Genomic DNA, 15348 nt, shown 5'->3' with positions numbered 1-15348 from the left:
ATTTATTATTTTCACATAAAAAAATTACACATATAATTATCAAGAGTATACAATGGGAGTTCTCCCATATATACTCTTCGTTTCTATAATGTACGTCGATGGTTGCTTCTGACTTGACTGAAAACTTTGCTGAAAACTGACTTCTTCTCACTCACTCATTTGTGTCCTTTTTTGTGGTGAGCTACAGTGTCATTGACACTTTCATTTCTTTTACTAGTCCTGTGGACTAATGAACTTAAATGGTTAGTATCTAACCCTGATATCAGTGCTGGTTACTAATAAATGTCTAATTGAAATCCGCAGGCCAACAAATCGGTTGTTTACAGTTTCAAACCGCTGCCGGCGAAGCGGGTGTGATACAGATTTATAGTGCACCGGACATTTTCGCACGCATGCTCGGCGGTACGCAATGCTATCATCAGTGTTTTCGCAAACACTGACACACACTGGGGATAAAGAACTTTTTGTCAGGCCTGTCCATGTGTGTCCGTGATTAGTACGTGTGTTTTACTCCAATTCCATGTTTAGTCCGTCGCCGTGGTTACACCGCTGACACCTCCATTTGATCTGGCGTCCAAAACATACGGGCCGCACAAATGTTTACGTTATCGCTTCACTCCTAGATGACATTTACGGCACGTAAATGAATATCAACAACCGAATTCAAGTCTTGCTTGTAATGTAACCAGCAGTGATATTGGACAACTAATACGCATTTAGCTATAAGGTTATGTACTTATTAACTACACAAGGTGCCAGTTACTCTAGCATTCGTCAACATTGCATGCCTTTAATGCATGCGAACAGTTTTGCAAGACATTTCATTTTGTTGAATCTATGTCATGTGCACGTGTATTGATGAGTGAAGTGTAAATCACTCTAGCATCAGCGAGCAAGGAGAGCAAATGGCACATCTGTTATACCTGTACACTGACTTTCTTTGGGGAGAAGTGTTGGCAGTTAATATAGTAGTAAAATCACACACATGCCCTGAACTGACTGTACTGATTACGGTATAGATACAGTGCATATAGTACATTTCATGCCAGTTATTTGCCCAATTGTCAGAAAGCTAATTATGTCCCTAACTATTTACCATATTCCTCAGTGAACTGAAGTATGAATGCAGGATGTATTTGTTGTACTGAAGATATGTAAACAAAAATGGAGCGAGGTAGGGCTTACTAGTTAGCAACCCTCAAAATACACAGGGGCGAAGGGCGAATCGCCCGGGAAACTTAAAAAGTGCGATTATTTTTTTGAATAGGATAAAAAAAATCGCCCCCGTAATATTTTTCCATGATTGTAACATCATGCCGTGACAGTGACGGCCGTTAGTTTAGTTTTCCTTTTACAACTTTCAAATCGGAAAATGAATTGCCAACTTGCCGTCCTTCACAAGAAGGAAAAAAAAGTCAATGCAAACACGTTGTGTGTTTTACAGTTTACAGTTCAGTCAACTTCAGTGCAGTGCATGCATATGCATGCAGCTGCAGTGTGCACTGTCACAGTGGTAAACATCAATATTTCAATTCGATTCGTCATAATTTTTCAATTCATTGGTGTCTTTCTTTATTCAAGTTCATTTCTTCAAGTTCTTAGTATCATCATCATGTAATGTCACTCAAGAGTCAGGATTCACAAAAACCTTTGCAATCCACAGAGTACTCCAAATTAGCTCAAAAAACAAACAAAAATAACACAAATATATGTAAAAATACTAGACATCAATTTACATTCAGTTTTAGAGAGTAAAGGCACATTAAACAGTGTTATGCACATGTATATATGTGTTACAGTTATTGAGGGGCATGATACCAACTACTAACTCTAAATTTATGTAATTTTATGTGACAAAAAGTAGCCCCCGTAAGCACAAAAAGAGCCCCCGAAAATAAATTTATGGGGGCTCTTTAATGGGGGGGTTGGGAAAAAGAGACCCCGAAAAAAAAATTAATTTGAGTGTTGCTAGTTAGTATATTGTTTAGAGTAGCTAGCTGCAAGGGCCGGCACTACTGTATTGTTAGTACTTGTAGGTGATCGGTTCAAATTGACATGAGAATGGTGGTTGAGTTGATTGAGACCAGTGTTGTAGTCGAGTCTGCACCCCCCCGTCCGAGTCCAAGTCCGCACCCCCCAAGTTCGAGTCTGAGTCCGAGTCCGCGCCACCCGAGTCCGAGTCTGAGTCCACACCACCCGAGTCCGAGTCCGAGTCCAGTTTTGATTTTAAAAAAAAGGGAAAAAATCGGAAAAAGAGAAAAAATCGGGAAAAAAGGCTAGAGAAATCGGGAAAATCGGCTAGAGGAAAAAAAAGGGAAAAAAGGCTAGAGAAATCGGGAAAATCGGCTAGAGGAAAAAAAAGGGGAAATATTGCAACAGTGCATCGTAGACATTCGAAAGTGTATAGTCAGCCGAAAACACAGAGACACGAGTCATACGAAACGTGTCAAATTAACGGATCCATTTGTGTTTTACGAGAATGACACGGGTTGTGGAACCAAATGAGAGAGTGCTAGTACCTTCGAAGTGGTAGAAGAAGAGAAAGAAGTGGTAGAAAAAGCGCAAAGGGACGAAGTGACAGCAGATTCAAACCAAAGAGACAAGAATCTTTATCGAGCCATTGAAAACGTTACAAGATTAGGCCGTGTATCTAGAAAACCTAGGAGTTTTAGTTTTAAATTCTTGTAAACTGTGTGTTACAATATGTACAGTTGTGTACTATGTATGTAGTGGCCTCGAGCCGGCCTCGACCCGAGTCCTCGAGTCCGGAGGGCTCGAGTCCGAGTCCGAGTCATTGCACTCCGAGGCCAAGACCGAGACCGAGACCAAGGAAAACGGTCTCGAGGCCGGTCTCGAGGCCAAGACCGGCCTCGAGACCTACAACACTTATTAAGACCAGTCAATGCATAATAGTAAGGACCTTCTGAGAACATTAATCACACATAATGGTTCAAAATAGTACAAAAGTGCCACAATTTAAAGTATGTTTATCAAAATCCGTACTTCAACATGAGTAGGCCTATGGACCAACAATCACGTATGTAATTGTATGCAAACAAAGGGTGATTCAATTAATTATAATATATGTGTGTAAATGTAAATCTTTTTTCATTCCAGGCAGCTTATCTGACAATTAGGAATAATCCAGAAAATGTTGGTTTAGCCAATAGGTACCTATATGTGATGAAGATGGTGCTACAGAAAAAGGTTCTATCCATGTAAGTATCTGTCTGTTTATTAATTGATATGTTGCTTGATGTCAAGGAACCAGTGTATGAAATATCAATTGCCCATTCTCTCTACCACTAAGTATCTATCCATCAAGCTCTGTCACACAGAGCTTTCTTTCGCCTGTGGCAGCGCAAATGGGTGTTTGGTAGAGCCACTATCCACCTAGATATAATCAAGAGTGTATTAAGCATGTGAGCGTACAACAGTGAAATGCAAAAACTATATTGTAGTTTCAGTGGAATTAGTAAAGACAAACGACGAAACTAGCAAAAACGATTAGTAAAAATTAACCCTGTTATATATAGTAACTAGCGGGATACCCGCGTTGCCGGGGAAATTGGTGGCTTTACTCAGTTGGGTGACGCTTTTGTTGAAAGCGAAAATACCCAACAAATCTAATATCTATCTATCCATGCATCCATCTATGCATCCATCCACCATCCCCATTCCATCCCTCCCCATGCGCACGATCCATGCAGTCCCATATCCCATGCCGTCCCATCTCATTGCATCTCATGCCATCCCATGCCATCCCACTGCCACTGCCACTGCCATCCCATTGCCCATTACCATCCGGATCCCATCCATTGCCATTCCCATCCCATTTCATCCCAACAGTAAAAAAATAATAATAAATCAAAAATAAAGACTATATATAAAAAATATACAAATTAAAATTAAAGTAAAAAATTAAAAATAATACATACTAATTAAAGGGAGTAATAAAAGGGGTAATACGTAGGTAAAGGGAAAAAAGGGAAAAAGGGGAAAAAGGCGTGGAAAATAATTCCCCAGTGGTGGGACGTCGAACCCAGAAATCACCGGTGTCTTTAGGAGACGGAGAGGGGGGCATTGTCTAGGATTAGGCCACTGCCACCTTTAAGGGTATACACATGGATTCACACGTACTGATGTTAATCGGTACGCACCGCCATCTATTGATGAAGAGAATTTTGAATTTTTCATGATTTTAACTTTTTAACTTTCTTTTAAATTTTTGTTTCAGCCCAGAACCGCCGGTCCAGAACGTCGCTGATTTCTGAAATTCTTTAGTTCTTCCTCTATGCTGCGGCGAGTTCTCTAGTTATGCGAGCCGCGGCGGACTAATCTGGCCTGAACAACTGTGATATATATATATCTATATTATTTAGTTGGGTGTAACGATATGTACCGTATATCGTTATTGCAATATATTTTTGAAAACTCGATATACTCGCGATACAACTTCGGATATCGATTATTTTACGATAGTGCGTATAACAAGAAATAATTACTGGACACTTGGTACCTTTATGTCGTATAGTGGTAATGGCGCTCGAAAATTATGACTGCGGTTGTATATTACGAAAGCACAATGCCTGCACGACGATACAGTATTACTGTAAGCAACCACTGCATGGAAGCACTGCGCGCGTATACTGCGCGGGCCAAGTGGGGAGACGTCCTGCGGAGCGAACCGGCCGAGAGCACGGCAACTAGGGAGTCTATATATAGCTATGCTCACCTGAGTGCCCGCGCCCGCCGTCGCGCGATACAACCTGAAGCGAGCAGCCAACTGTTTTCAGTTCAGTTTTAGTTTCAGGTATCCAGATGAGACGGGTACTAGAGAAGCGTTTGCCGAAGAAGGTGTTTATCCGAATTGACTGCGGCGATCTTGCGCGCGAGTCCGCGGCAAGGCGCACGACCGCGGAAATTCCTACGACAGTTTATGGCAGCGCTGGCAAGCTATTGGATCCGTCGCGCCGAATGATAGGCCCTCGGCGCACGAATCCATAGCTGCCAGCCCGAACAAGTCCTGCAATTGTATGGGGGGACACAGAGGGCAGACATTTGGAACAGTGAAACAGTGTTGCACTTGTTATAAAACTGTTAACCGAGTAATGCTTGTTCGTAACCGAGCTGTCTGTCACTGGCGAAAATCACAGAAAAGACTGTACGAATTTGACATATCGCCGAACCTGCCTAGTATGGAAATGTGTCCGTGTCAGAATCAGGAAACACTACCGGCGCTCTTCGCTGACCTCATTGTTGCGCGCCCCAACGCTGGAACGGTATTGTGCATATGTTCCAATGGCGAGGCTTCGCTACCAGGAGTTGCAAAAGCAGTTTGCGCCGCCTTGCCCGCGCCTATAGCCCATACGACTGGCACTCGCTCCCACCTCTCGGGCGTTAGCTTAGGTCACCTCGATGCTAATCGAGTGGTAAGCGAGTCTAGTTCTATATTAGCCTTGCACCTCGCCCAACTTCTCGAAGAGAGTAGCCTATACTAGAAACATTAAGAATTGTGGTAGGTAGTAAATAGATTTCGTATTTAGTTAGCATCTATATTTTCATTGAAACGCTTCAAGTGCTGTTGTGTCAGTAATAGGGGTATTCTAACCCTACAAAGAGCGTTTCTTGGAGCTAGTACTTGTTAGTAGTAGTAGTCAGTACTAAGTACTAGTAGTACTAGTTACTGTAGTACTTAGTACTCAGTAATTAGTAATACTATACGTAGTAGCTCTGCCGTCCTGGTAGTAAACTATGACTATAGTCTAGTAGTGCTGGGTAACTTAGTACTACACTTACTAGAGTAGTTACTTAATTACTAGTATTATTGTAACAGTACTTGTAGTAATTAGAGTATTCTAAGTATCCTTACAGCCTCGTTGCCCCCTATATATCGGAGCCTCTTAAGCTCAGCCAGTTCAACGCCTACGCATTAGCGCTACTATTATATCTTACAAGTGAACAAAAAAACTCCGTTATTACAGCCAAAGAAGCGGCGCCTAGTAGCGAACAAAGAATTGGGAGCTTTTCTAGCCCGTCTCTACCTACTGAGGTAGTGTACCTCGTGCAATTGCGCAGAGAAACTGCCGATGAGAGCGAAAGCCGGACTTCCCTAACCCTAAAGGTCGGCGTTTATACTGGCGTTGCGGAAGAGGTCAGCGACAGTTGCTAGTGCGCCGCCAGGCGGACGTTCGTGCGCGCTTTTGCGCGGATATCCGGGCTGAGAATCGTCCATATGTAGCCATTATGCAGCAGGGGTATTGTGTATTCCAGCTATCGTCAAGTGCCTTCGAGAGGGGTATTCGGGTTTGGTCTATATTCACGGCCGGTACAGGAGTTAATTTCTGCAATTTTTAATCACGTGTTAGGTTATAACCAATCAGATTGTAATCGCACTTGTGTTCGTGACAGCACTTCAAGCTGGTGAAGAAGATGGTGAAGAGGGAGGAAGGCTTGGCAGAAGGCGAGAGGTGGTGTTGTGGGAGAAAGGAGGGGAGAAGAGAGCTGGTGGAGACAGGAGGAAGGGGAGAAGGGAGGAAGGTGCGTGGGTGAGAACGAGGAGGGGAGAGCTGGTGGAGAGAGGAAAGAGAAGGGCGCAGAAGGTAGGAGGAGGAGGGGAAAGGCTAGTGGAGAAGGAGGGGAGACAGTGGTGGAGGAGGAAGGGGGAGAAGGGAAAAAGGTGGCTGGGAGAGAGGAGGAGAGCTGGGGAGAAGGAGGAGGGGAGAGCTGGTGCGAGAATGAAGAAGGGAAAGAAGGGAAGAGCTGGGTGGAGAAAGAGGAGGTTGGTGGAGAAGTGGTGGTGAAGGTGGTGGAGAAGTGAGAAGGTTGGTGCCAGAAGAGAAGGGCCACCGCCCTGCCACCTTTCACCTCCTCCTTCTCCACCACTCCGTCCACGCAGCTGCTCCCCTCCTCCTCTCCACCAGGCTTCTCCCCTCCTCCACCACCTTCTCCCTTCTCCCCCTCCCTTCTCACCAGTTTCCCTCCTTCTCCACCGCGATGAGCATTCCTGATTGGTTATAAACACAAAACCAACGTGACACAAATTATGCAAATTATCTCCGTGTCCCGGCCTGAATATAGACAAACCAGGCGGTATTCAGTACGCGGTACATTGTTTACGGCACAGAGGGCATGCGCTGTCAGCGTGAAAACATTGCCGTGCTTCTGTTTCTCAAAGGAAAAACTGAGAATTATAATAATGTCATATATACAATAATATGATGATATTAAACCCATCAAATTTGTTACTATATCATCGCAATTGGTATACACTTCCGCAATAACGTATTGGAATATGCAATAGCGTTTATGTCGTATTGCAATATTAGTGCAATGACGTGTTTTGTCGCAATACTCACCCCTAATTAATATATATATAGACAGTCGTACGGTCGCAGCCAACTCCAGTTCGACTTTCGCCAAAATACTAGATTTGACCGCTTAATATCTCAGCGTAGGGATATCGTATGGACGAGCGGTTGGTTTTATGTTGTCAAGATATGACTGCTGAATAATAATACCACAAAGAATTGTCAAAATAAAATGCGTAAAGTTTACTAATTCTGCTGAAACTACAACATGGTTGTTGCATTTTACGGTTGTACGCTCTCATACTTAATACGCTCTTGATATAATAGTATAGCTCTGTGTAAACAGGGTAAATTTTACACTTACCTTGCTTCATTATTGTACTACTTTTCACATCTTTTATTTGTGCATCCAAAACTTTTATCAAGCTGTAAACTTGTTTAAAATGTAGTGTACTGAGGATAATCATTCTATCACTGAATGAATATTTCATATTACATATAATAATACATATATAATATTTACATATCATTTAATATAAGGAATAACAATATTTTGTGCACCTTTGAGGCTGTCTATGTAATCGCATAAACTGGATGATTGGTATTGCATATAAAGGCACCACAGCATCAAGAGATTTTTATGCAAAAGATGCTGGAGTGTACTTCTTCCCGGACTCACTGCCACGATCAGGACCAAGCGTGAGTGCATTCTTTCATGTGTATTACCATATTAGTACTCAGCTAGCTCATAATCTCAACGTGCAGTGTATTGCATTCATTTCAAAGTACTGGCTGCAATATTGTTATCTATGATCGACGAGAAATGTCGAGTGGGCCCGAAACTCGATCTTAGAGCGATTTGGGTGTATAGTAAACTGCAATGCTGTAGTTTTGTGTACAGCATCACTATATTACCATGATCATATTATTCATATATGTACTGATTATTCCCGGAGTCTATTTTCGTTTCATGCTTTATGTTTCATTAGAGTACACAGGGATTCGTGGTTTTCCCGCACGCGAGAAATTTGCCGTTGATAGAATTTGGTTGTAATTACGTAGGACGAAGAGAGAAACACATCGTGCTAACCTGCCTACAGTGTAAAGCAGTGAGGCGCTTTATGACAAAGCAGGGATATGAACTATGGTGCGACAGCGCTCAGTCGAAGCTGCCCTCTACCAGTGTTGAAGATCAGCATCCTTTGGAAGCACGTAGCAACAGTAATCCTTTGAGACAGGCAGGAGGAGAGAACAAAAAAGATCATAGTAAGGTGGATGCAAGTCAGGTTAACACGTTGGACGTGGATGTGAAACTCACCTTGAATGATATCTGCAGCAAAGTAGATGAAAGATTAGGAGATGATGTACATGTCATTACAAGTAGATTTGATGAGCAAGATAAAACTGCCATTAGGAAATAAATTCACTTTCGTACATTTCGGTTTGGAAGGAAGACATAATTATAGTCGATTATAGAATTAGATAATTTTCATATATTAAATTAAATAATTAGCAATGTCAAATCCTTTGTTTTTTAACTGTGATACTTCATAAGTTTAAGTCGACCTGCATTGTGAAACATGTACAAATGTATGTAATAAATTATTTTGCATTGTAGTAAACGTAAACGAATTTAAGCAGTATCATTTTGTATTTTAGGTTTTTATTCAACAAATTTGCCAACATTTTATTTGTACAATCCCCCAAAAAATAATAAAATATTTGGTTCATGTACCAAGACGGCGGCTATGTGCCTCTTAGTCTACCACTGTAAAGAATACAGTGAATACTGGCAAATGGGTAACTATCTAACTTTACCTATGAATAAGAGTGTCCAACCGTTTTTTGCAGTAATTTGCAAATTATAATATTTAAAACAAAAATAATTCTTGCATATGCATAATTGCAACAAAAATTGCGAATGAATATTAATTTCATAAACTACATTTCCTACAAATTGTACAACCCCGTCCTCTTGATGGCGAGCCTTGAAACCGCGTGCATGCCTTTCGCAATGATTACCACACAGTTTAGCGCACTCATGAACCGCTGTGCGTATGTGTCGATACAGAAACTCCTTGACGTTTGGAACGTGTCGCTACACGAGACTCCTTGATGTTTGGAACGTGTCGCTACACGAGACTTCCCGTAACGTTTGCAGCGATCTCTATCGTTATACACCAGTAGTTCTTAACCTGGGGTCCGTGGAACGCTTTGGGGTCCGTGGATGGGCTTCAGGGTGTCCGTGGATGGGCTTTAGGGGGTCCGTGGATGGGCTTCAGGGGGTCCGTGAAGATGTTTACGTGCTGATATAACTGCATTTTTCTGGGGAGCGGTCCGTAGCTTTCACCTGATTCTCAAAGGGGTCCATGACTCAGAAAAGGTTAAGAACCACTGTTTCACACTCTAGCGGCGTCTCCTCGAATAGATTGAAGCAGTTCACGGGCAGGAACAGCGCGATGGCTCCGACGAAGGCGCCCGCCTGCGTCGCCACGCCGCACCAGAACAGCGCGCGGTGGCTCTGCTCACGGAACAGCGACGCCAGGCACACGTTGACGTACGAGAAGAGCGCGTACGCGGCGACGGTGACGGCGACGCACACGGCGCCGCCGTACGACGTGTCGAGCAGCGGCGGCTCGGGGCTGGTGGCGGCGAGCGCGAGCAGATACGCTCCGGCGGCCGTGGCGAGAACGGTGAGACCCGTCAGCGACGGCACGCTGGCCGCCGTCACGGCGAACGGCACGCAGCAGGCGAGCGGGTTCGCGATGGTGGAGAGCGTCAGCGACAGGTGGTAGATGTTGTAGCCGTAGGGCAGCGCGCTGAACGAGCCGACGGACGGCAGCGCGCCCATCATCAACGCCGACACCCACATCTGCACGACGTAGAGGCACGCCAGCTGACCCGCGCTCAGCTTTACCGGCTCGGGCGCGTACCCCGCCGGCAGGTCACCGGCGGCGGCGACGGCCGAAGAGGAATAGCGGGCGGCCGCCGGAGGTTCCTCTTTCTTTTTCGAAAGCCTCCTCCCGACGGCGTACTCTCCCATCGCGACGGACGCGCGCCTATACTCGACGAAGTCGTCGTACTCGTCTCTGTCCTCCTCGTACGCCGGGTTGTCGTGCGCTCGCGGCTGCCCGGGTGTCTTCTCCGGCGCGTCCCCGCTCGGCTTCTCACCTGTCGGCTTTTTGTCGTTGTCGACGCGCGTCGGGTCGTGCTCTCGCTTGCACACGGGCAACACGTTGAGCAGCAGGAAGGCGATGCCGCTAGCCAGCTGCAGCACGGCGAGGCAGAGGAAGTAGATCTCGACGGAGAAGTGCGGCTCGCCGTAGACCCATTCCACCGTGAAGTTGCCGTCGCTGCTGTTCGTCGTGTTCGTGCACGTCGGCTCGGCGTTCGAACCCTGGCTGAGTGCCAGCAGACTCGGGATGAGGCCGCTGAGGCCGGCTCCGATGAAGAACGCCGTCACGTATTCGTATCTGTTGTGCCCGAAAAATAAGACCCGGCGGCCCGCTTAATTTGTTAGACAATTACTTATTATTAAAGGGGATCTTATTGATGTATTTTAGTTATATTTATATTTATTTATATTTATTAGATAATTTGATTTTTAAGGACAAAAGTTAATTTTTTTTTGGAACTCTTAAAGCTCTATAAACTGCTTAAAGGGATTACGTCACGAATTTTCTATGGTAAAATTTGTTTAAAAAAATATTCCACATTTTTTACATTAAAAGTAAGAACTAACGAAGAGGGTAAACAAATCGTCAAATTCTTACCTGATAAGATTGTTTTCCACACTAGTTAAAAATCCAAAAACCTGGACGATTTGAATTAATGTTGGTCTAACATTAATTGCTTGTATGGGCGATGTATGGGTTACGAGTGTATGTTCACATCCGAACAATATAGTAAAATAGGAAGTATAATGCAGCAATTTAACCATAAAATGTAAACAGAATTACTTTATATTTTGTGAAAAAGTATAAATATTTTTTCATTTTTTGTTTACTAATTTACGGGTGACGTAATCACTTTAAAGAAGACGGCCGGTGCCCGTTGCTAGAAACAAAATAGGTCTTAACAGTGAATTTTTTCGTAGACTGGAGCTCTATACACTGCTTATGAGAAACGCGTAAGTTACTCATGTTTCTGTCAACAGTTTATGAGAAATGTAAGAATAAATAACGTCCCGCGTTTACCTTTGTTCATAACGGGTATTGCTTTTGATTACACGTTACCCGTTTTGAACCGAGTCGTAGATAAGTTGTATTTATAGTAGAAGTTGTTAAATGCATAGAAGGCTCACTTGTAACGTTTATTATTTTTTGGCATACGATATTTTCAGTTGTTTAGCACAGCATTAAATGAAAAATCTCTATATTATAACTTTATATTATCGTAAACATGTTTACTATACAATCACGAGTGAATAAAAACACATTTGATTGATTCCGCCTGATACAATATAGGCGATATGTTGTGTGTACGTGTTTCGTCGTATTATTGTGATCGAAATAGATAGAAAATATAGAAATATTGTTTTACTTGAATACTGCGCTGTTAGGGAAGCCAGACTACGTTGTGTGTCGTACTGGTTAGAGCCATGAAGAAGGTGAGAGAGAGCAGGGCGGTGCTGTGGTCCTCCCAAACACAACTGTCGTCTCTTCCAGAAGAATATCATCAGTATGCAGGCTGCTAGACTGATCAAGTATATGCTGTAGGCTAGCACCGTCTGTAGTCTCTTGCCAACGCCGACCACGTAGCAGAGTGACGATTATTCGACCAATGTTTGCATCTGTGAAAGATCAAACACTGTCTAGTACAAACAGTAGTGAAAAGGGAAATGCGGGAGGGGCACACTGTGTGTGTGTGTGTGTGCGTGCGTGCGTGCGTGCGTGTGCGTGGTGGCGTTGGTGCGTGTTTGCGTTGTTGTTGTTGTGTGTTGTGTGTTGTGCGGGCGCGGCGCAGCGTGTGCGTGTTGGTTGTGTGGTGTGTGTGCTGTGTGCGCGCGCGCAGCGGTCAGTGACTTGTGTGTTGTGCGTGGGGGTGCGTAGTGATGCGTGCGTGCGCGTGCGTGCGTATTGTGTGTGTGGTGTGTGTGTGTGTTGAGTGTGTGGTGTGCTGGGGGGGGGGGACAATAAAACTCATTTATTCTGACTGTGAAATGACAAGTGGGGTGTACAATGACAGGTAGGATGTACATTGGCAGAATGTACAATGACAAGTACGATATATAATATACAGTGAGAGGTAAGGTGTATAATGGTAGGTATAGGGTGTATAATTGCAAGTAGGATGTACAATGAGAGATAGGGTGTATAATGGCAGGTAGGAATCTACGTCTGGTACCATAAGGTGTGGGTGGACCTACCTGTACAATGATTGTTATGTAGGATGGGAGGCTCCACCCCTCGGGCAGTTCCGAGACGAGAAACGATAGCTCCACGAAGAGACCGTTGACAGCCAGCCACGAGCCTAGCCCGAACATCACCACGAGCGCGTACACGCACACGTTAACGTTACACAACGCCATCTTGTTTGTAGCCGCGACTTGGCACAGTTTTGTTGACGACCGACGGTTGTTATTCACGGTTAGAAACTACTTGACACTGTCACAGTGCTGTGTTGCGGTGTTTGATGAGCTAACCGGTTCTGTTGGCATTAACGGTAAACGCAGGTATGCAATTTATGCGCGTGGTCATATATACGCTGATCACACGCACAGTCCCCTAGACCGCGAGTTAGCGTAAGCAGTGGGGTGTGTGTCTGCAGTAAATTACTTTCTGAGACTTCCGGGAGCTACCGCTATGCCGTCACGCGCTTTGTATCACGAGAGAAGTTTATTTCCCTGTAAATCAACAAGCTTTATCGGCCTGCACGTGGTTCCGCCCCAATATTAGTCCGGCGTTATAGATGAGTGAGTGTTCCACGATGAACGCGACTCCCCATATGCACGCAAGATACACCCGGATTCCGTTTGCACTTTCAACCTTCAGGTTGCAAGTTCAATCTGACGTATCGCCTGTGCACACGCCCAGTGAGTGGTGCTCGTTATAACGAGGTGTCCGTGCTATGATAGTCGCCCGACTCTAAGTGATCGTCTAAAGTCCGCCGCAGGTTACCTCGAGTAACATAGCGATGCGATTATGTATGCTTTAGTGTACGTAAATTTTATCGCTATCGCTAAAAGCATTTGTCTGACATATATATATAAGCGTAGCATATATTGTATGTAAAAAATATTGAGTGTCTTTGGAGTGTCACCTGTTGATCATGAAATCGGGGTGGGGTAAGCATTTTTTTTACGTTGGGACAAATATATACGACAGGAGCCAGAGCTCTGCACCCTGCGGTACTGCTGCTGCCGTACACACACAGGAGAATATATGGACGGGTGTACACGCACGCACGTGCGTATACGCGCACACGGTCCTACACGCGCAAGTCTGTATTAACGCACTTGCGTACTGCACACTAACTAGCGTGTTTACGTGCACGTGTGCATACACTGATGGGCGCACATGCGCGCGTGTGTACACGCGGAAGAGCGTACACGCACGCGGGTGTGTACGCGGATGGGGTACACGCGTGCGCGTGTTTAGCTGTGAATCGACGACTGCAATTATTCGCCCTTAATGAAACCCATGGGGCAGGTATACACCCAAAATGTATACGCGCACGGGTGTACACGCACACGTGTGTACACGCGCACGGGTGTACACGCGCACGGGTGTACACGCACACGTGTGTACACGCCACGTGTGTACGCGCACGGGTGTATACACGCACACGTGTGTATACGCGCACGGGTGTACACGCACACGTGTGTATACGCGCACGGGTGTACACGCACGCGTGTGTATACGCGCACGGGTGTACACGCACACGTGTGTATACGCGCATGGGCTCACACACACACACACACACACACACACACACACACACACCACACACACACCACACACACCCACACAAGGCACACACACTACACGCGCGCGCGCGCGCAAACCGCTGCGTCCGTGCGAATTTACGGTGTGTCCCCACTTGCGTACCGCACACGCGGGTATATACGCGGACGGTTTACACACGCGCAGAAGCGTAAGCGCGCGTATCTCGTTGCGAATCGGCGAGTGCTATTATTAGCTCTTAGTGAAGCCCGTCATTTTCCATAGGCGGCCATACTTACGAAAAAATTCCCCATAAATCAAGGCAAGATAGTTTTTTTGAGAAATCACAATGCCAATCCTCTGATCCACGTCGGCAAGTGACAACACGTATATGTTGTTTTTTTAACTCAAAATTGCTTCCATTATTTTTTTTGTAAACGAAGGGCTTTGGGCCGGCACGCAACTCGAAATGGCCACTTTCCAATGTCATTTACGCCGAAAAAGTAGGCTTCCCTTCGAAAATTTCGCCGCCGCCGCCACGCCAAGCGCACCTCGCCGCCGAGCCGCTTAGCACTGTCGATTCAGCAGAGATTCTAGTTCCGAATTAACAAATGCCCAAAGAGTCTAAGCCATTTCTAATGAGAAATAACACCTCCCCCCCCACCACCTCGCGGATCGACACACAACCACACCCACGACCTGCCTCATGCGTCCTGTCCCACCCACGCGGCTGCATTCGCCTAGACACACCCGTCAGTAACCTAAATCCGCTAGCGCTGGCCGTTGTTGTGGACTCTTATCGATGCGCACGTGCCGGCTGCGCATCAACAAACAAAAAAAAAAAAAAAAAAAAAAAAAAAAAAAAAAAAAAAAAAAAAAAAAAAAAAAAAAAAAAAAAAAAAAATAAAAAAAAAAAAAAAAAAAAAAACAAAAAAAAAAAAAAAAAAAAAAAAAAAAAAAAAAAAAAAAAAAAAAAAAAAAAAAAAACAAAAAAAAAAAAAAAAAAAAAAAAAAAAAAAAAAAAAAAAAAAAAAAAAAAAAAAAAAAAAAAAAAAAAAAAAAAAAAAAAAAAAAAAAAAAAAAAAAAAAAAAAAAAAAAAAAAAAAAAAAAAAAAAAGAAAAAAAAAAAAAAAAAAAAAAAAAAAAAAAAAAAA

General features: G+C 44.2%; 3 protein-coding genes across 3 annotated transcripts in view; 1 reads left to right on the top strand and 2 right to left on the bottom strand.

Moving 5' to 3' along the window:
- LOC106805104 (D-2-hydroxyglutarate dehydrogenase, mitochondrial-like) overlaps window positions 1–630 on the bottom strand; it is a 5635-nt gene extending 5005 nt beyond the window's left edge. The window contains exon 1 of the mRNA XM_014806583.1: window positions 605–630. Within this exon, the coding sequence (XP_014662069.1) occupies window positions 605–630 (26 nt within the window). The remainder of the gene's footprint in view (window positions 1–604) is intronic.
- Window positions 1–8938, top strand: part of LOC106805116 (ribonuclease P protein subunit p21-like) — a 33080-nt gene extending 24142 nt beyond the window's left edge. Inside the window, exons 2-4 of the mRNA XM_014806597.1 lie at window positions 3118–3218; window positions 7927–8009; window positions 8373–8938. Of these exons, the coding sequence (XP_014662083.1) occupies window positions 3184–3218; window positions 7927–8009; window positions 8373–8731 (477 nt within the window). The 5' untranslated portion in view covers window positions 3118–3183 and the 3' untranslated portion in view covers window positions 8732–8938. The remainder of the gene's footprint in view (window positions 1–3117; window positions 3219–7926; window positions 8010–8372) is intronic.
- Window positions 8939–9007: 69 nt separating this feature from the next.
- LOC106805102 (solute carrier family 52, riboflavin transporter, member 3-A-like) lies at window positions 9008–13031 on the bottom strand. The gene is given in 4 exon segments (XM_014806581.1): window positions 9008–10783; window positions 11900–11904; window positions 11907–11948; window positions 12679–13031. Coding segments are annotated over 4 exon segments (1308 nt in total). The 5' UTR covers window positions 12841–13031; the 3' UTR covers window positions 9008–9684.
- Between the last annotated feature and the right edge of the window lie 2317 nt (window positions 13032–15348).

This window comes from Priapulus caudatus, unplaced genomic scaffold, assembly GCF_000485595.1.
Source record: "Priapulus caudatus unplaced genomic scaffold, Priapulus_caudatus-5.0.1 Scaffold100, whole genome shotgun sequence".
In the NCBI taxonomy this organism is placed as follows: domain Eukaryota; kingdom Metazoa; phylum Priapulida; class Priapulimorpha; order Priapulimorphida; family Priapulidae; genus Priapulus; species Priapulus caudatus.
The sequence above is the reverse complement of the archived record's forward strand: the minus strand, read 5'-3'. Positions and strand labels throughout refer to the sequence as shown.